The 20,465-nt window shown below is 44.9% G+C and overlaps 1 protein-coding gene across 1 annotated transcript in view; it reads right to left on the bottom strand.

The window, feature by feature from the left end:
* sec62 (SEC62 homolog, preprotein translocation factor) overlaps positions 1-18,948 on the bottom strand; it is a 55,120-nt gene extending 36,172 nt beyond the window's left edge. The window contains exon 1 of the mRNA XM_078564356.1: positions 18,838-18,948. Coding sequence (XP_078420482.1) covers positions 18,838-18,942 — 105 coding nt within the window. The 5' untranslated portion in view covers positions 18,943-18,948. The remainder of the gene's footprint in view (positions 1-18,837) is intronic.
* Between the last annotated feature and the right edge of the window lie 1,517 nt (positions 18,949-20,465).

Here is a 20,465-nt window from a genome sequence, read left to right on the forward strand (position 1 = left end):
GTGACCAGAACTGGACACAATATTCTAGTTGGGGCTTAACCAGAGCTTTATCTTGGCTTAGCGTAATGTCCCAACTTTTGTACTCAATGCCTCTGCTTATGAAAGCAAAGGATTCCATATGCTTTACTAACCACTCTCACAGTATGTTCTGCCACCTTCAAAGATCAATGATGATCTTGACATCCTTCCTAAAGTGTGGTGGCCAGAATTGATCATGATACTCCAGCTGAGCCCGAAGCAGTTATTTACAAAGTTCCATCAGAACGTCCTTGGTTTTTGTACTATATGCCTCTATTTATAAATCCAAGGATCTTGTATGCCCTTTTCATCTTGTCCTGACAACCTTCAAAGACCTGTGTATATACACCAACCTCCGCCAACTTAAAAGTGTACCATTTAGTTTATGTTGGCTCTCCTCATTAACATTCCCTCTAATATTATTTTTGGAGTGCTGGGTCAATTTGTTTAACTGTGCTTTCCCTGGAATTTACTTTTTTAACCCGGCTGCAAACGCATGGTGATTTAAATGGGCCGACGTGTGTAGCCTGCACAGGAACATTTGGACTGTTGCACGATGGACAGCTTAAAGAGAACGTTACTCCATATTTTTCTTACAAAAATGAATTACTTGACACTTTTTTGCATTAAATTAAATTTGCCTGCCCAGTAGTCTGTCTATACCCTCCTGAAGTCTGTTATTATCCTCCTCACTCTTTGCTACATTTTCGAGTTTCGTGTCATCTGTAAATTTTGAGATGATGTCACGTATATCCCAGTTATCAATATACATGAAAAAGAGCAGTGATTTTAGTACTGACCCCTGGGGTCATCACTGCACACTTCCCTCCAGTCTGAAAAGTAGACTGGATCTCTATTGTAAAAAACACAACATATTCACTGACTACAAATGTCTATCAGACATAGTCTAATGCAAATTTTTGCATATCGCTCTTGAAAAAAAGTATATACAGGAATAAGTAGTAATTTGGAATGTACAAACTCTGTAGCTGCTGAAAGTTCTGCAGCAACAATGTCTGGAACCTCTTAGCCGACCTGTGTTGGGGCATGTAGTTAGTGTGAGCTGTGGTTTAGTGGGCAGCACTCTCACCTCTGAATCAGAAATTTGTGGGTTTAAGTTCCCCTCCAGAGATTTGAGCACAAAATGCAGACTGACACTCCCAGAGGACATGCTTTAACTGAGGTCTCAACTGTCCTTCCAGGTGGATGTTAAAGATCCTTTGGCACTATTTTGACAAAGAACTGGGGAGTTCTTCCTTTGCCTTGGCCAATATTTATCCCTCAGCTAACATCATTAAAAGAGCAGATCTGGCCATTATTACATAGTTGTTTGTGGAGGGTTGCTGTGCTTTCTACATTACATTACAGAACAATCATGATACGCTTCAAAGGTACTTAATTGGATTTAAGTTAGGAAATCTGCTAAAGAATGTGCAAGAGAGGCTCCCATCAGAATCATGAGAATTTTTGGAGTTCAGCGCAGTTTGAACATTGAACATCAGTTATTAATAAAGGAAGACATTTTGAAAAAAATAATTCTCGCAAATTGACAGCCCTTATGTGGTTATGTAATGTACATGCCATTCATTACAGATCAGGTGGGACAATGATTAACGTAGGCTCTGTAATGTGTTAGGGAATTTCAGTTCCAGAATGTTTTAACTGGTGGACTGGAAAAGAAAAATGAAAGCGCCCGAGGCTACTTCATAACCATAACAGTGGTGAATTGGATCATTCTGCTTCACCTCAATCATATTGCTAATGGTATAAATAATTAAAGTTTGGGTGTGGAGTGGGGGGTGGGGGGGGGTAGTAAAATTATTTATCTGGCGACAAATTAATATCCCTAACATTTAAAAAAAGCTATTAAATTTTGAACAAAACAGTACTTGCCTTTTCTCTCAGTTCAAGGCTTGTTTTTTTTTACATTAATTACATACCTTTCAAACAAGTCTGCAGATATGGGTATTTAACTATGGAAATAATCTCCACCCTTGGGAAATTAGCCTTAAACCTTGTGACCCAAGTCACATAGTGACTCTCCTTGCTGCTGAAAACTTGAGTTATCAACATCTATGGCTCAATGGGTAGCATTCCCACCTCCAAATCATAAATTCAAATCCCACTCCAGGGACTTGAGCACACCCTCCAGTCTGACACTCCCAAAGCAGTATTGAGGATACTTTGTGGACTTTGGTTCATTCGAAAATAGCATGGTGTGGATTCCATTAGATTACAACCATGATCCACAAGAAGTGATTGGATAAGAAATGGCTAGGTGATGGCAAACCTAATAAAGACGGGAAATCAACTGGAAAATATAAGACGCCATTGTTTAGGAAAAAAAGAGTTTGGAAACATTATGTACTGAAGTCAAGTTCATAAAGAGCTGTTGGCAGCAAGCTAGCTTTTAAATCCTGGTTTCAGATGAGAGGTACAGGCCAAGGGGCTCCTGGCAGCAAGTACTGCACCGGGAAGGACAAGGGTTTTCTGGCAGCTGGTACTATACTGGGAGGCATAGGTCAAGAGGGCCCATAAAATTGGTTCCCCAAGTTAGCTGAGGGGCAGTGCTATTTGAGAGGCACATGAAATGAGGCTTGGCCTATGCTCCGAAAACTGTTCCAATGTCAACTGAAACAAAACTTCATTTGTCTTGCTGTGGGAAACAAAAGGATTCTGGAGCGCTGGCAAGTGTTGACGTGAGCTTGGTGGATTCCACAGGATGCAGTGTCTGTATTGAGCCATACAAACTGTCTCCCTTGTAGTTCCTGGAAATGTCTTTATGCATGAGATGAGGATCTACACAATGCACAAATCGAAGGATGCATTTGCAAAGCCCGAGACTCTCCCATCTATTCGCCTCTCCGATTCTAGTTGTTGCTGGGCAGCCAGTCAATTCTTCACAAAGCAACCAAACAGAGCTATTTAAGCTGTGACCCAGCAGCAGGCAGGACTGGAAAAGCCTTCAGTTGCGACAGATCAGAATGAATTTCAGAAAATACATAGGCTACCCGATTTCCTTCAGCCAGCAGGATAATTGGAAATATCCAATAAACAAAACAGGCCCTGCGTGCAACTCGTCAGTTTCTTGAGCAATAGTAATGAGCAGAGTCTTGATGCACACAGTTGTTGATAAGCAAATGGGTGCTTAGTGCAATGTCAGCAGCAGGCAGGCAAGGACTCATTAGTTCTACAAATCTTGGTACAGTTATGTCTGAATGCGTATGGAAAAGATTTTGCTATAGTTTTTCTGTTAACAATGATCAGGGTTTCCTGATCATAAAATTTATATGCACCAAAAGGCTTTTGCATAATGTCTGTATTTAGCCCACAGTTCTAGAAGTGTTACCAAATTGGGAAGAAAATCCATACCCAGAACCAAATTGCAAGCCGAGCTACTCCATTTTCAGCCCCCTCTTAAATTTGGCACACAGTTTGGATTTCCGCCCTGTCAAATGGGGCCAAAGTCTCCTTACTCTGCTTGCTGTATTGATTCTGTGCAAAGCGGAGCCAGCACTGAATTGCCAGGTGGCCTCAAGGAAGCCGTCCAGCTGGTAGTGGGCAAAATCAGCAGCAGCTTGTGGGCCCGACATCACTAATCCCAAACATACTTGACAGACATTGTCATGGAGTGTTGTTGGAGTTGCACTCATCCAGTGGGCAAGCTTTGGGGAGACAGGAACTGAGTTACTCGCTGCAGAATTCCCAACCCCTGACTCTGCTCCTGTAACCACAGCATCCATATGGTTGGCCTAGCTGAGTTTCTGGTCAATGGTAATTTCGAGGATGTTGATCTGGGGGGGCACAGCAATGGTAATGCCATTGAGCGTCAAGGGGAGGTGGTTAGTTTCTCCCTTGTTGGAGCTGGTAATTGACAGGCACGTGTGTGTTGCAAATGGTCAACAGATAGGGTGTTGAAAGCTCAGGTCAGGGTCAGAAGAAACGGCAAGGTTGAAAACAGTCTGATTCAAGTGCCATCAGTGGCCAGTGACAGTGATGGAGCCGGTGGCTAGGGAATCAAGTTTGTGGCGGGGACCAAAGACAATGGCTTCAGTCTTTCCAATACTTACTTGGAGGAAACTTTTATTCGTCCAACAGTGAATGTGGAAGGGACTTTGATGACTGATACAAGAGGTGTGAATGGGTGAGGAGTTGGAGGTTATGGAACCACTTTGGTTCACGTATTCATCTCTTATCACGACGGGTGGAAGACAAACTCAAATGAATTTCTGTAGCATTGTTACGCTGATGAGATAGCGGAGGCACAGGTTGGGATTGTCAGAATCCATCAATGCCCCCAGAACAGTGCTCAAAACTGACCCAAACCTCATTTTAGAGAAATTTGTGGAAACAGGTATCCAAGAACAAATATTTGGGGAAAAAAGCCCCACAATACTGTAGAAAAGTATACTAACCAACTGAGAACAAATCAATCACTTCAAAAAAATGCAAAAGCAGGGTCATAAAATGATGCAAGTAAAATGTAACTGCTTTAATCTACTGATTCCCCCTGCCTTTTCTGGAGCAACAGGTGCAATGGTAGCACCCCTAGTGTTGCTCACACAGTGGATTGAGGGTTCTGGGGATATCGCATAAGGACTTCTAAAATCTTTTTGAACTTAAAAGCAAACCTGTTGAACCAAGCTCTTGGTCGCCTGTCCTAATATTTCCGGATGTGTCTCAGTGTCAAATCTTTGTCCGATAATGCTCTTGCGAAGAACCTTGGAACATTTTACTATGTTAAAGGTGCTATAAAAATGCAAGCTTCTGTTGAATTAAAAAATAATCACTCTCCCCACTGAGATTTTGCTTATACACATGACAAGAGGAGATCTATAGCACTGCTCGGAGTTACCCGGGGAGTGAAATCATATCTATCTGCTTGTGGACAGTTCCATCTGCTAAAGCCCAAACTTAACCCAGCGACAGTGAATTACCATTAGCCCATTACAGCACAGCAGGCATGGTGGTTTCACATCAGCCAAGCCGACATCCAGTTGCTTGAACAAAGTGTGCTTATATAGGAACTTGGATAAGAGTGCAATTCTGCACACACTGAATATTTCTAAAATTATACCATACATGTTTATTATACCATACAGTCAAACATGAAAATAAACCAAGTGTTGCATAGGCTTAGAACTGGTACTCTCATACAATAGATAATCGTTGTATTTATGTGAGTATTGAAGGTGCCACCTTTATGATGAGATGTTTAAACAAGGCCTCGTCTGCTCTCTCAAGTGGACAAAACAAATCCTATTCTGAACAGCAGAGGATGTCTCCCCAGTGTCCTCTCCAATTAGTCCTCAGCCAACATCACTAAGAAACAGATTATCTTATTCTGGCTTGTGGGAACTCAGTGTACACAAATTATCTGCCATTTTTCCTATATTACACTCCTTAAAAAAAAGTACTTCATTGGCAAAAGTACCTTGAGACATTGAGGTCATGAATGGCGGCGCTTCATAAATGCATGTCTTTCTTTTAATGCACTTAAAACCTATATTATGTTCTTTCAGTTCCTCAAATTGCAGTCACCTTCAGGCCCCTGAAGCTATACAATAGCAACTTGTACTTTAAAATTCTCATCCTTATTTTTCAAATCCCTCAATGGCCTTACCACTCTCCATCTCTGGGATTTCCATCATTCCCACAGAGACTCGTGCTCCTCTAATTCTGGCTTCTTAGGGGAGATGGTGGTGCAGTGGTAATGTCACTGGACTAGTAATCTCGCGGCCCAGGCTAATGTTCTGGGGACATGGGTTTAAATTCCACCACAGCAGCTTTAAATTTAAATGGAATTTAAATTCAATTAAGAAAAAAAGTTTGGAACTGAAAGCTAGTCTCAGTAATGGTGATCATGAAACTATCAATTGTTGTAAAAACTCATCTGTTTCTTTAAGCTCCTTTAGGGAAGGAAATCTGACAACCTTACCTGGTCTGGCTTACATATGACTCCAGACCCACTGCAATGTGGATGAACGCCATCCGAAATGGCCTAGCAAGGTGCTCAATTCAAATGTAATTAGGGTTGGGCAACAAATGCTGGTCTTGCCAGTGACATCCACATCTTGTGAAAGAATAAAAAGCATCTAACTATTGTTGGCCATGCCTTTAGCTGCCATGGCTCTAAGTTCTTCCTCCCTAAACCCTGCCAGCTTTCTTTCCTCCTTTAGGATGCTTCCTAAAAAATCTACCTCTTCCACCAAACTTTTGGTTATTTGCCCTAATCTCTCATGTGATTCAATGTCAATTTTGTATTATAAATGCTCCTCCAAAATGCTTTGGAATATTAAAGGCAATATATTAAATGCAAGTTGTTGTTGGTGCTATATAACTCAAAATGCTCTCCCTAAACACAAACCAGGCTTGGAAGGACTAAAATGGGATTGCTGGCTTTCAATTCAAGATGACAAATGGGGAAAATTTCATCACATGCACCATACACTGAAATCCTAGTGACAAAACCAGATTAGGAACTGGCTACAGTATCACAACACTGAAGCAGACAGTAAATGTCAAAAAATGATGCAAAACAACCAGCCTCTGACCTAGAGTTCAGGATGGTTTCCAAGCTGTTCCTGCAACAACACACATTTAGCATATTGGGTACAAGGGGTAGACGTGATCTAGAGAGATAAGTGCACAAGCAGCAACTGCCTGTCGGTTGGTGGGACGACAGGGTAATTGAACACACGGGAATTTCAAACAGTAAGTGAGAGATCAGAAGTTTTGGGATATCAAGAAGTCATCAACTAATGTGAGTGAACAAAATTATCAACAGTCTGTAAACAGGATGACATGTGGGAGAACTCACTGGACCAGAAAGAAAGAACAACATAGCACAATAGCTGGGAGAAATTATATAATCAGCAGTGAGAAGGTACCGGATATTAGTTTCTGGGATGTGGGTAATGCTGGTAAAGCCACATTTAATGCCCATGAAGAGCAGCCTAAGAATTTAGGGCACTTCAGCAGGCAAAACCAGTGCGAAATTGGAATAATGTGCAGGCTTGGACAGAGTGGCAGGAAGAATAACAGAGAAGCATATTATCTAAATGGTGAGAGATTGCAGAACTCTGAGATGCAGAGAGATCTGGGTGTCTTAGTGCACAAATCGCAAAAGGCTAGTATGCAGGTACAGCAAGTAATAAGAAAAGCTAATAGAATGTTATCATTTATGTCGAGGGGAATTGAATACAAAAGTAGGGAGGTTATGCTTCAGTTATACAGAGCACTAGTGAGACCACATTGGAGTACTGTGTATAGTATTGGTCGCCTTATTTAAGGAAGGATGTAAATGCATTGGAAACAGTTCAGAGAAGGTTTATCAGACTAAAACCTGGAATTGGGCGGGTTGTCTTATGAGGAAAAATTCAACAGGCTACGCTTGTATCTGCTGGAGTTTAGAAGAGTAAGAGGCGATTTGATTGAAACATATAAGATCCTGAGGGGTCTTGACAGGGTGGATGTGCAGAGGATGTTTCCTCTTCTGGGAAAATCTAGAGCTAGGGGTCACTGTTTAAAATAAAACTGAGATGAGGTGAAATTATTTCTCTCAGAGGGTCGTGAGTCTTTGGAACTCTCTTCCTGAAAAGGCAGTGGAAGCAGAGTCTTTGGATATTTTTAAGGCAGAGGTGGATAGCTTCTTGGTAAGCAAGGGGGTGATAGGTTATCAGGGGTAGGCAGGATGGAGATTTCGGGTTACTATCAGATCAGCCACGATCTTATTAAATGGCAGAGCAGGCTTGCGGGGCCAAATGGCCTACTCCTGCTCCTCGTTCGTATTTGGATTTTACTACAATAAGGCAACTTGCAATTATTTTTTCCTCATGTCAGTCCACATATTACCTTAACCACTAAGCTATTGCACACAAGCGCCAATCCACTACACTACCATATTCTAGTATCTTAGTCTTACACTGCTGAACACTAGCACCAAGCCAATACACTAGCACATCCCAATACCTTAACCATTATGCTACACAAGCACCAAATCACTACCCTACTGTACCCAAGTACCAAGCTGAGACATTACCATCCTTTAGATATTCAATGACGGGGGTTGGTGGAATGGGCCTGATGGGATGATATGCAGCCAAATGTGTGAATTCATCTCATTCACATATTGAGGATAGAAACATAGAAAATAGGAGTAGGTCATTTGGCCCTTCGAGCCTGCTCTGCCGTTCAATACGATCATGGCTGATTCTCTATCTCAACGCCATAATCCCGCTCTCTTCCCTTACCCCTTGATGCCTTTAGAGTCTAGAAATCTATCCATTTCCTTCTTAAATATATTCAGTGACTAGACCTCCACAGCCTTCAGTTCACCACTCTCTGCATAAGACCATAAGACATAGGAGCAGAAATTAGGCCATTCGGCCCATCGAGTCTGCTCCTCCGTTCAATCATGGCTGATAAGTTTCTCAACCCCATTTTTCCACCTTCTCCCCGTAACCTTTGATTCCCTTACCAATCAAGAACCTATCTATCCCGGTCTTAAATACACTCAATGACCTGGCCTCCACAGCCTTCTGTGGCAATGAATTCCATAGATTCACCACTCTCTGGCTAAAGAAGTTTCTCCTCATCTCTGTTCTAAAAGGTCTTCCCTTTATTCTGAGGCTGTGCCCTCAGGTCCTAGTCTCTCCTACTAATGGAAACATCTTCCCCATGTCCACTCTATCTAGGCCTTTTAGTATTCTGTAAGTTTCAATCAGATCCCCCCCCTCGTCCTTCTAAACTCCATCGAGTATAGACCCAGAGTCCTCAAACGTTCCTCATATGTTAAGCCTTTCATTCATGGGATCGTTCTCGTGAACCTCCTCTGGACCCACTCCTGGGCCAGAACATCCTTCCTGAGATACGGGGCCCAAAATTGCTCACAATATTCTAAATGTGGTCTGACCAGGGCCTTATAAAGCCTCAGCAGCGCATCCCTGCTTTTATATTCTAGCCCTCTCGAAATAAATGCCAACATTGCATTTGTCTTCCTAACTACCGACTCAACCTGCAAGTTAACCGTAACAGAATCCTGGACTAGGACACCCAAGTCCCTTTGCACTCCAGATTTCTGAATTCTCTCCCCATTTAGAAAGTAGTCTATGCCTCTGTTCTTCCTACCAAAGTGCATGACCTCACACTTCCCCACGTTGTATTCCATCTGCCACTTCTTTGCCCATTCTCCTAACCTGTCCAAATCCTTCTGCAGCCTCTCCACCTCCTCAATACTACCTGTCCCTCCACCTATCTTTGTATCATCTGCAAACTTAGCCAGGATGCCCTCAGTTCCTTCATCGAGATCATTAATGTATAAAGTGAAAAGTTGTGGCCCCAACACTGACCCCTGCGGAACTCCACTAGTCACCGGCCGCCAGCCTGAGAAGGACCCCCTTATCCCCACTCTCTGCCTCCTGCCAGACAGCCAATCTTCTATCCATGCTAGTACCTTGCCTCTAACACCATGGGCTCTTATCCTACTGAGCAGCCTCTTGTGCGGCACCTTGTCAAAGGCCTTCTGGAAATCCAAGTAGATAACATCCATTGGCTCTCCTTTGTCTAGCCTACTCGTTACCGCCTTAAAGAATTCTAACAGATTTGTCAGGCATGAAGAAGTTTCTACTCATGTCAGTTCTAAATGGCCTACCCCGTACCCTGAGATTGTGATCCCTTGTTCTAGACCCCCCAGCAAGAGGAAACATCATCTCTGCATCCAGCCTGTCCAGCCCTGTCAGAATTTTACTCGTTTCAATGAGATCCCCTCTCATTCTTCTAAACTGCAGTGATCTCCAATTACTCATCACCATTCACCATTAATGCAAATCACAAGCCAGTGTGAAAGCTAATCTTTTTTTCTTGTAACAGATTAATTTTTCAAAGAGGATTGTTTGATGACTAAGAACAAGTTTAGCCGTTGAACAGAATTTGGAAATGTGACCTCTGAGGAACTGAGGAGACACTCCTGGAATGAAACCGCATGAAACTGCAATGTACTTGCTGACCAGGTACAGAGGGTCACTGCCTCAAGCAAATTAAATGCAGGAATCTGTGTCCTCGTTAAAAACACATTAATTTCAATAAATGTTCACTGGCATATTTTTACTGATTCTCCAGACTCCCTACTGTAGTGTGGCTCACTCACACAAATAGCATAATTGCTAAAATGCTACCCCTTTGAAAATGTTTACTAAAGTAGGATTACAGTACGACAGTCAAAAACACAATGGGGTTTTTACCAAGATGATCTATAAAGCAAAAAAAATTCTCCCAAGTACAGCAGGGTTGAAACTGGTCACAGGAGCATGAACATTTTCATCTCTTTCAGCGTTCTCCTGCATTGATGAAACTCCAATCTTCACAATATTTTACCGTTACACTCTCTCCTAACACACACAAAGCTTGTAAAGACAAAGCAGTGTTGCTCGGTGTTTTCAATTCAACAGGACAAGTTTGACGCTTCACATTTTATCCTACTTCTTTAAAAGAGGATTCATTGCAAGTTCTGTAGAACTCCGTTTGTGTGCAAGGAATGACCCTAATTTCACAGTGTAGTCCCTTGAAAACAACTACAATCTATATAGTGCATTTAATTTGGGAAACATCCCAAGGAATTTCACAGGATTCTCAAACAAAATTTGACACCCAGCCACATAAGGAGATATTTGGATAGATGTCCAACAGTTTGGTCAAAAGTAGCTTTTAAGGAGAGTGTCTTAAAGGTGAGAGCAAGGTGAAGAGGTTTAGGCAAGGAATTCCAGAGCTTAGAGCCCAGGCAGCTGAAGGCATGGTCACCAATGTGAAGCTATGAAAATTGGGGATTCACAAAGGGCCAGAATTGGAGGAGTGCAGAGATCTGCCAGTAGCAGGCCTGAATGAGTACAGAAATAGGAGGATAAAGCAGATGAATGCATGTCAGGAAAGACACTGAAAAAAGGGGAGGGGGGGGCCTTTAGATTCTTGGGACTGGCTCTGGTGTGGATAGGATCTGTACGTGCCAGACAGGCTGCACCTAAATAGAGCTGGGACTGAGTTCTTTGCAGGGTAATTTGCTAATGCTATTGGGGAGGGTTTAAACTAACTTGCCAGGGGCGTGGAACCAGGAGGTAATATCAGAGGGGAATTCCAAGGTGCACAGAATACTGGGAGAGATAGCACAAGAATAAGGAATAGTAAGGTTATAGGTGAAGTCAGAGTAAGGGAGCAGGCAATACCAAGTCTAAATCAGGGTTACTGTGCATGTGTGTAAATGCACAAAGTATGGTAAATAAGATTGAGAGTTATAGGTGCAGATTGCAATGTGGAAATACAATATCATCTCCATAACAGAGACCAGACCCAAAGGCGGCCAGGATTGGGTGTTCAATACTCCTTGATACAAGGTGTTCAGGAAAGACAAGAAAGGAAGAGGGAGGGGTGGCAGCATTGATTAAGAAGAGAATTGCAGTGCTGGAGAGAAAGTATGTCCCAGAGGAGTCAAGGACGGAATCTATTTGGCTAGAGCCAAGGAACAAAAATGGTCCAATTATATTGTTCGGTGTAACCTACAGGACCCAACTAGTGGGATGGATACAAAGGAACAAATTTGCAAAGAAATTACAGAGAGCTGGAAAAATTATGGAGCAGTTATAATGGGGAAGTTTAATTTTCCAAATATAGACCAGTACAGTGGTATGTAAAGAGCAGAGAGGGGCAAGAGTTCCTTGAGTGTGTTCAGGAAAATTTTCTGCAGCGGTATGTTTCCAGTCCAATGAGAAAGGAGGCACTGAGAGACCTGGTTCTGGGAATGAGGTGGGCCAAGTGGATCAAGTGTCGTAGGTGAACATTTTGTGAACAGTGATCATTGTATCATAAGTTTAGGCTGACTATGGAAAAGGCCAAAGGAAAATCCAGAGTAAGGATAATTAACAGATAGAAAGTCAAGTTCAATGGGGTAAGAACAGATCTGGACTAAATAATTTGAGTCAAAGGTTGGCATGAAAAACAGTAGCTGAGCAAAGGGCTACCTCAAGAGTTCAGGCACCAAGTTTTTTCCCTCGAAAAGGAAAGGTAGGGCAAACAAATCCAGAGCTCCCTGGATGACAAAAGAAATATAATTAAGAAAAAGGAGAAAACGTATGCTTATGACAGATGTCAGGTAGAAAACACAATTGAGAATAAGGCTGAATATAGAAAGTTCAGAGGGGAGGTGAAACAGCAAACAAGAGAAGCAAAGGGGGAGTATGAAAAGAGACTGGCAGATAACAAAAAAAGGAATCCCAAGTTTTCTACAGGCATATAAATAGTAAAAACATGGTAAGAGGAGAAGTAGGGACCAAAAAGAGGATTTACGCATGGAAGCAGATGGCATAGCTGAAGTATTAAATGAATACTTTGCATCTGTCTTTACCAAGGAAGAAGATGCTACCTAGGCCATGGTGAAAGAGGAGGTAATTCAGATGCTCGAAGGGTTTAAAATTGATAAGGTGTTGGTATTGAACGGTATCTGTACTTAAAGTTGATAAGGCACCAGGTTGATATGCATCCAAGGATACGGAGGGAAATGAGTGTGGAAATTGCAGAGGCACTGGCCATAATTCTTCAGTCTTCCTTAGACTCGGGTGGAGCCAGAAAGGCTGGACAATTGCAAATGTCACACCCTTATTCAAGAAAGGGTCTAAAGATAAGCCCAGCAACTACAGGCCAGTCAGTTTAACTTTGGTGGTGGGGAAACTTCTGGAAACAATAATTCAGGACAAAATTTATAGTCACATGGACAAATGTGGGTTAATTAAGGAAAGTCAGCATGGATTTCTTAAGGGAAAATCATGTTGAACTAACTTTCTAAAGTTTATTTGATGAGACAAGAGAGAGAGGATTGATGGGAACAATGCTATTGATGTGCTGTACATGTACTTTCAAAAGGCATTTGATATAGTGCCACACAACAGACTTGTGAACAAAGTTATAGCTCATGGAATAAAAGGGACAGTAGCAACATGGATATGAAATTGTGTGACAGAAATGAGTGACAGGAAACAAAGTAGTGGTTAATGGATGTTTTTCGGGCTGGAGGAAGGCAAGTAGTTGGGTTCCCCAGAGGTCAGTGTTGGGATTCTTGCTTTCCTTGATATATATTAATGACCTAGACTTTGGTGTACTAGGCACAATTTCAAAATTTGTGGATGATATGAAACCTAGAAGTATTGTAAACTGAGAGGAGGATAATATAGAACTTCAAAAGGACACAGACAAGTTGGTGGAATGGGTGGCAGATGAAGTTCAATGCAGAGAAATGTGAAGTGATTCATTTTGGAAGGAAGAACATGGTGAGACAATATAAAATAAAGGGGACAACTCTAAAGGGGGTGCAGGAGCAGAAGGACCTGGGTGTATATGTGCATAGGCCATTGAAGGTGGCAGGACAGGTTGCGAGAGCAGTTAATAAAGGAAATCGTATCCTAGGCTTTATCAATAGAGACATAGAGTCCAAGAGCAAGGTGGTCATGTTGAACTTGTATAAGACACTAATTCTGCCTCAGCTGGAGTATTACATCCAGTTCTGGGCACTGTATTCCAAGAAGGATGTGAAGGCATTGGAGAAAGTGCAGAAAAAATTAATAAGAATGATTCCAGGGATGAGGAACTTCAGTTATGAAGATAGATTGGAGAAGTTAGGACTGTTTTCCTTGGAGAAAAGGAAGATGAGGAGATCTGATAGAGGTGTTCAAAATAATGAGGGGTCTGGACAGAGTAGGTAGGGAGAAACTGTTCCCGCTCGTGAAAGGATTGAGAACAAGAGGGCGCAGATTTAAAATAATTGGCAAAAGAAGCAAAAGCAATATGAGAATTTTTTTTTTTCATGTTGTGAGTGGTTAAGGTTTGGAATGGACTGCCTGAGTATGGTGGAGACAGGTTCAATCAAAGCATTCAAAAGGAATTAGATTGTTATCTGAAAAGAAATAATGTGCAGGGCTATGGGGAGAGGGCAGGAGAATGGCACTAAGGGAATTGCTCGTTTAGAGAGCTGGTGCAGACATGATAGACCGAATGGACTCTTTCACGGCTGTAACAATTCTGTAATCTTGGAGGGCCATAGCGCTGGAGGAGTTTAAAGAGATAGGAAGGCCATGGAGGGGTTTAAAAACAAGAATGAGACCTTTAAAATTAAGGGAACCAGTTTGGGTCAGTGAGCACAGCAGTGATGGGTGAACAGAACTTGGTGTGATTTAGGAAACAGGCAACAAAGTTTTCTCAGAAGCCATAGAATCTTTCGACATCAGCACATTGAGTGTACAGTTTAAGCAACAGGAAGTGTTGGCTACCTTTACAAATCACTCAGCTGTTGCAGCTCTCAGTTCTTTTGAGTGAGACCAAATTTCCATCGCAGATCAGTCAGCCACTTGCAAGATAATGTACAAAGCACAACCTCCCTATCCTTAGCAATCCTGTACTCACTGACTTATAATGGCTCTTGATCTGGCAACAACTTGATAACCCTCCCCTCCCTATCTCTGTAACCCCCAGCAGCCCTACTCCGAGCTCTATGATCCTCCAATTCTGGTGTCTTGTGTATCCCGGATTTTCATTGCTCCAACATTGGCAGCAATGCCTTCAAGCATATAGGCCCTAAGCTCTGGAATTCTCTCCCTAAGCCTCTCTGCCTCACTCTCCTCCTTCAAGACACTCCTTTAAAAACTACCTCATTGACCAAACCCTTCACCATCTGTCCTAATATATTGTTCTGTAGCTCAATATCAAATTCTGTTTGATAATGCTCCTGTGAAGTGCCTTCTAATATTTTATGTTAAAGGCACTATTTTAATGGATGTTATAGCTGTTATTGTTTTTGAAATCCAAGTGAAGTCATAAACTGGCTCCAGACTCAATCTTTTCACTTGAAAAAAGCATGAAAGTCATTTCAACACTCTTACCCTGAATGCAATTAACAACTATACAACAGATATCTAAAGTGCCCCTGCAACCCCACCCCCCCGCCACCAAGTAGTTTACACCATCCAGAAAAGTGCTGAGAATTAATTTGAAGTGTTTGTGTCACTTGCACCTCCCTCATCTGCTGTAACTACCAATGTTACTTGGTGATCAGGCCATGCTGTTCAGGTAGGGAGGAGATTGTTACCATTACTGGTGAAATTAAATAAGGGTGGTGGAGTAAGAGGTCATTTGATGTATCTTTCAAAAAACCACAAGAGCTAATATGCCCAATTCATTACTTTAAATTACTCCAAGCACCATTTTAACCTCTTTCCGGACACATCTCAGGGACGGGAGACCAGGATCTTAGAATCAAACTCACAACAGTACAAAACAATACTGGCAACACAGGAACCATGGTAACAAGAAGTCAGTGACTCACTGGAGCGTGCATTCTAGAATTGCACGCAGTCGGAGCGCCCCAGGGTGCGGGGAATGCAGGGCCACGTTTTCACAGAGAGGGGAGTTCCAATCTCAATCATGCCTGTATGTATGGGAGGGGGAAGGAAAACATCCTCCCTTGCTCTCCCACCAGCTGAAGGCCAAGTGATTTCTCGATCCGGAGTTGAAAGGGACCATGACCAGCAGAACCGGGCTCCTTTGATTCCTGGCCCAACTCTCTCTCACTAAGCTCAGCCTCTTGCTCTCTCACATTGTACAAGAACTATGCTGCTGCAAAATACAGATCTGGCGATACTGCTGCTTGCAAATGCGATGGAAATACAAGATGTATGTTTTTAGCTTGTGTATTCAAACAAGTCCTGCATTTTATGTTGATGCAAGAGACAAGTGAACAGTCATACAATGTTACTTTACCCATGGCTTTGTTGCTGGAAAAATAAATAGCAGCTCAAAAAGAAAACAATTTCATTAATCTCTCTCAATTTAAGGTCAGCTATTATCTTCAAATATCTTTTCACAACTACGGATGTCCCAAAGTGCTTTACAGCCAATTAAGTACTTTTGAAGAGTAACTACTGTTGTAAGGTGGAAAACACAGCAGCCAATTTGTGCACAGTAAACTTCTAGAAACAGAACCGCGCCGATGACCAGAAAATCTGTTTTAACGAAGTTGCATATTGGCTGAACATTCAGGGAGAACTTCCCTGCTCTTCGTCAAATAGCACCATGAAATCTTTTACATCCATCTAAGTGGGGAAGACTGGGCCTTAGTTTAATGTCTCATCTGAAAGACAGCACCTCGCGCTCAGTGCTGCACTGTGACCATCAGCCTACATTTGTTCTGGAACATGAACCAATAACATTTTGACTCAGATGTGACACTTGCTGACACCATACAATGCACAGTGATTCTCTTAGTTAATAATGTCTACACAGTATAAATGTCAGTTAAGAACATACCATAAGCAGCCATGAAGAAAGTGACTATCAAACCAGGAAGGGATGGATGAATTGGACTGAAAGCAGCAGCAAAAAGCTTGGATTTATAAAACATCTTTTACCCTTGGCTCTTGCATAGTTTCTGCAAAGCATTTTCACTTGTGGGAGAGTGAAACTTGAGGCCATAAATATAGGGTTTCCCAAATAAATCCAATAAGGAATTCAGGAGAAACATCTTTACCCAGAGTGGTGAGAGCGTGAAATATTTTAACCACAGGGAGTGGTTGAGGCGAATAACAGATTAATTTGAGGGGGAATAATGCACCATCTTATCTTGTACCACATGCTATAACTGTACAGATGGAGTTTTTAAACACAGTCTGGTGACAGTGTCACAGGAGAGCAACACCTGTGTCACAATTACATCATCGCACCTGACTTGGTGCTAAACTCAGCACATACAACGGCGAGACAAATGGAATTTAAATCAACAAACCAGGAGCTAATAGTTTACAGCCCCTCAGTTCCTGATCCACCATGAGTTACCGCTTCACTTTGCCCCACTCTCACCTTCCCTTCTCCAGGTTTCTTCCTGTTCCAATGTGCCCTAACCCTATTCTTCACTCAGCCCCTCAGCATCCCACTCTCTCCCATCCCATTTCTCTGTCCCTCTACTATCTTCCCTTCTGCCTGTTCCTCTCTCCCTATGCACCCCACACACTCAGACCCCCTCACCCTTGTCCCTCATTTCTCCCACCCTCTTTCGCTATCCTCTGTTCCCTCGCACCCCATCCATCCTCTTACCGCCGCTCCTCTCCCAAACCCTCTCTCCCCTGCTGTGCCGTGCCCTGGCCCATACCTTCACTAACACAACTCTCCCCTTGCTCTCTTCCCTCACTTCTCTCCACCAGCCAGCCGCTCTTTCCCACTAAGACCCTCCGTGCGGCCAATCCCCACTCTCCCCCACCCCCAACAAATCACTCTCTCCTCCTCACGACCACCGCCCCCCCTCTCTCTCTTGCTATCCGCCTCTTTCTGACCCCCAAACCCTTCACCTCTCCCCCCAAACCGCTAATCTCTCCCCATTCCCCACACCCCTCTCCTAACACCCCCACCCCATCATGCCCTTCCTCATGCCCTCTCCCACCACCCACCCTCCCCCCTCTCCCACATCATTCTCCCCCTCTCCCCCCAATTCTCCCCCTCCCCCTCCATCATTCTCCCCCAATCCTCCCCATCGTTCTCCACCACCACCCCAATCCTCCCCATCGTTCTCCACCACCACCCCCAATCCTCCCCATCGTTCTCCACCACCCCCCCCAATCCTCCCCCATCGTTCTCCCCCCCCATCCCCAATCCCCCCCCACACCACCCCCAATCTCCCCCTACCACCCCCAATCCCCCCCCATCGTTCTCCCCCACCACCCCCAATCCCCCCCATCATTCTCCCCCACCCCCCCATCGTTCTCCCCCACCCCCCCATTCTCCCCCACCACCCCCAATCTCCCCCCATCGTTCTCCCCCACCACCCCCAATCCTCCCCCATCGTTCTCCCCCACCACCCCCAATACCCCCCCCACATCGTTCTCCCCCACCACCCCCAATCCCCCCCCATCATTCTCCCCCACCCCCCCATTCTCCCCCATTGTTCTCCCCCACCACCCCCAATCCCCCCCCCATCGTTCTCCCCCACCTCCCCCAATCCCCCCCCCACCACCCCCAATACCCCCCCATCGTTCTCCCCCACCACCCCCAATCCCCCCCATCACCCCCAATCCCCCCCACCACCCCCAATCCCCCCCCCACCACCCCCAATCCCCCCCCCACCACCCCCAATCCCCCCCCCACCACCCCCAATCCCCCCCCACCACCCCCAATCCCCTCCATCGTTCTCCCCCACCCCCCCATCGTTCCCCCCCACCACCCCCAATCCCCCCCCACCACCCCCAATCCCCCCCATCATTCTCCCCCACCCCCCCATTCTCCCCCATTGTTCTCCCCCACCACCCCCAATACCCCCCCACCACCCCCAATCCCCCCCCCACCACCCCCAATCCCCCCCCACCACCCCCAATCCCCCCCATCGTTCTCCCCCACCCCCCCATCGTTCCCCCCCACCACCCCCAATCCCCCCCCACCACCCCCAATCCCCCCCCACCACCCCCAATCCCCCCCCCCACCACCCCCAATCCCCCCCCCCACCACCCCCAATCCCCCCCCCCCACCACCCCCAATCCCCCCCCCCACCACCCCCAGTCCCCCCCCCACCACCCCCAATCCCCCCCCCACCACCCCCAATCCCCCCCCCATCATTCTCCCCCACCCCCCAATCCCCCCCCATCGTTCTCCCCCACCCCCCCCTATCTCCCCGCACCCCCTCCTGCTCCTCTCCCCCCGGCTCCGCCCTCACACCCCTCGCCCGAATCCTTCCCGCATTCAGCCTCTTGAATTCCGCTTTCCCTCCCCGGGATCAGTCCTGTTCCTGTTCCTATTCCCCGGTACCTGACTCCGCTTCTTCTGTTTGCGACGTTCCGCCATCTCCACGGCCCCAAGTGACGTGTACCGGGCAACCAAAGATCGCGAGACTCTGCAGCCGCACCCCAACATCGCCACCTGCCGCTCGCCAGCGGAACTGCAGTCACACCACCACCTGGCGCTCGCCAGCGGAACTGTGGTCACACCGCCACCTGCCGCTCGGCAGCAGAACTGCAGCCACATCGCCACCTACCGATCATAAGTGGAACTTCAGTCACACCGCCACCTACCGACTAGAAAGGGAACTGCAGCCACACCGCCACCAACCGTGTAGGAGCGGGAACTGCAGCCACACCGCCACCCGCCGACCGACTGGGGAACTGCAGCCACATTGCCACCTACCGATCGGAAGGGGAATCGCAGCCAGATCGCCACTCGCCGACGGGAAGGGGACCTGCAGTCACACCGCCACCTACCGCTCGTAAGGGGAACTGCACGCACACATACACCTACCGATCTGAAAGGTCACAATCTCCACACCGCCACCTACCGCTTGGGAGCGGGAACAGCAACCACGCCGCCAGTTCTGGACCGAGAACCTTTCAATCGATGACCTTCCGTCAGTTCTCAAAATGAAGCATAGCTTCCCACCCCCACCCCAAAGTAGGCTTTCCAACCTTGGTTGTATATATTTCAGGAGCTTTCATCATGGGACCTCCTGTCTTGAACTGCCCTGCCACCAGTGCCCACCCCAGATCCAACAGGTCCCTCCTCACAGCCCCAGGGACTGAACATGTCAATTGGAAAGCTGAATACTTGGCTGATTATCAAAACAACTTTTTCCTAACTTCAACACTTCTAGAACTAGTAAAGGAAAATAGTCAAAGGGAATGAAAGAAAACGCAGCTATACAAGCTCTGGAATTCCCTCCCTAAATCTCTTGGCCTGTCCCCCTCTCTTTCCTACCTAAAACCTACCTCTTTGGTCTAGCTTTTGGCCATCTGCTTTAATATCTCCTTCTGTGGCTTCGTGTCAAATTTTAGTTTTATAATGCCTTACGACGTTTTATATGTAAGGTTATTAATACAAATTCAAGTACAGATACAATTTGTGGTTGTCGATGCTTGTCCCAGATTGATCACAACAATGTCATTGAGAATAATCCTTAATTCCTACAAACTCCAGGATAATCTTGGAGGTTTTGAGCAACCAGACCTGTGTACCTGAGTTCTCCATGAGTCCATTTGCTTTTGTATTTTGGCTGCCGCTCCAGACCTGGGCCCGTTACTCTTTCCACTTTTCCCATTTCTTTTTAACTACTTTACCCCTTCTAAACCCCTCTTCTATTGTAATGCCCCCCCTTCACTTTATCTCAGGTACTTTACACCTCCAATTCCCTACAAAACTCTTCTAATTTCCTGCTCTCTATGCCATCCCATGCTTGCCTCTCTGTTAGACAAGCCTACAGCATGCCCACTGTGTTCCAAAAATAAGAATTATTTTGATGTGATCAGGTGCTATATACATATAAACATATATCTCTTTACATTTCATTTATTGGCTAAAATTGGCATATTAGAAATTATGGAACGCTGAAAGACTGATTAAATCCAACTCTTCTATAAATTATAACTCAATGCATCACAGATTTGACT

The sequence above is a fragment of the Cetorhinus maximus genome, chromosome 19, assembly GCF_964194155.1.
Source record: "Cetorhinus maximus chromosome 19, sCetMax3.hap1.1, whole genome shotgun sequence".
NCBI lineage: Eukaryota > Metazoa > Chordata > Chondrichthyes > Lamniformes > Cetorhinidae > Cetorhinus > Cetorhinus maximus.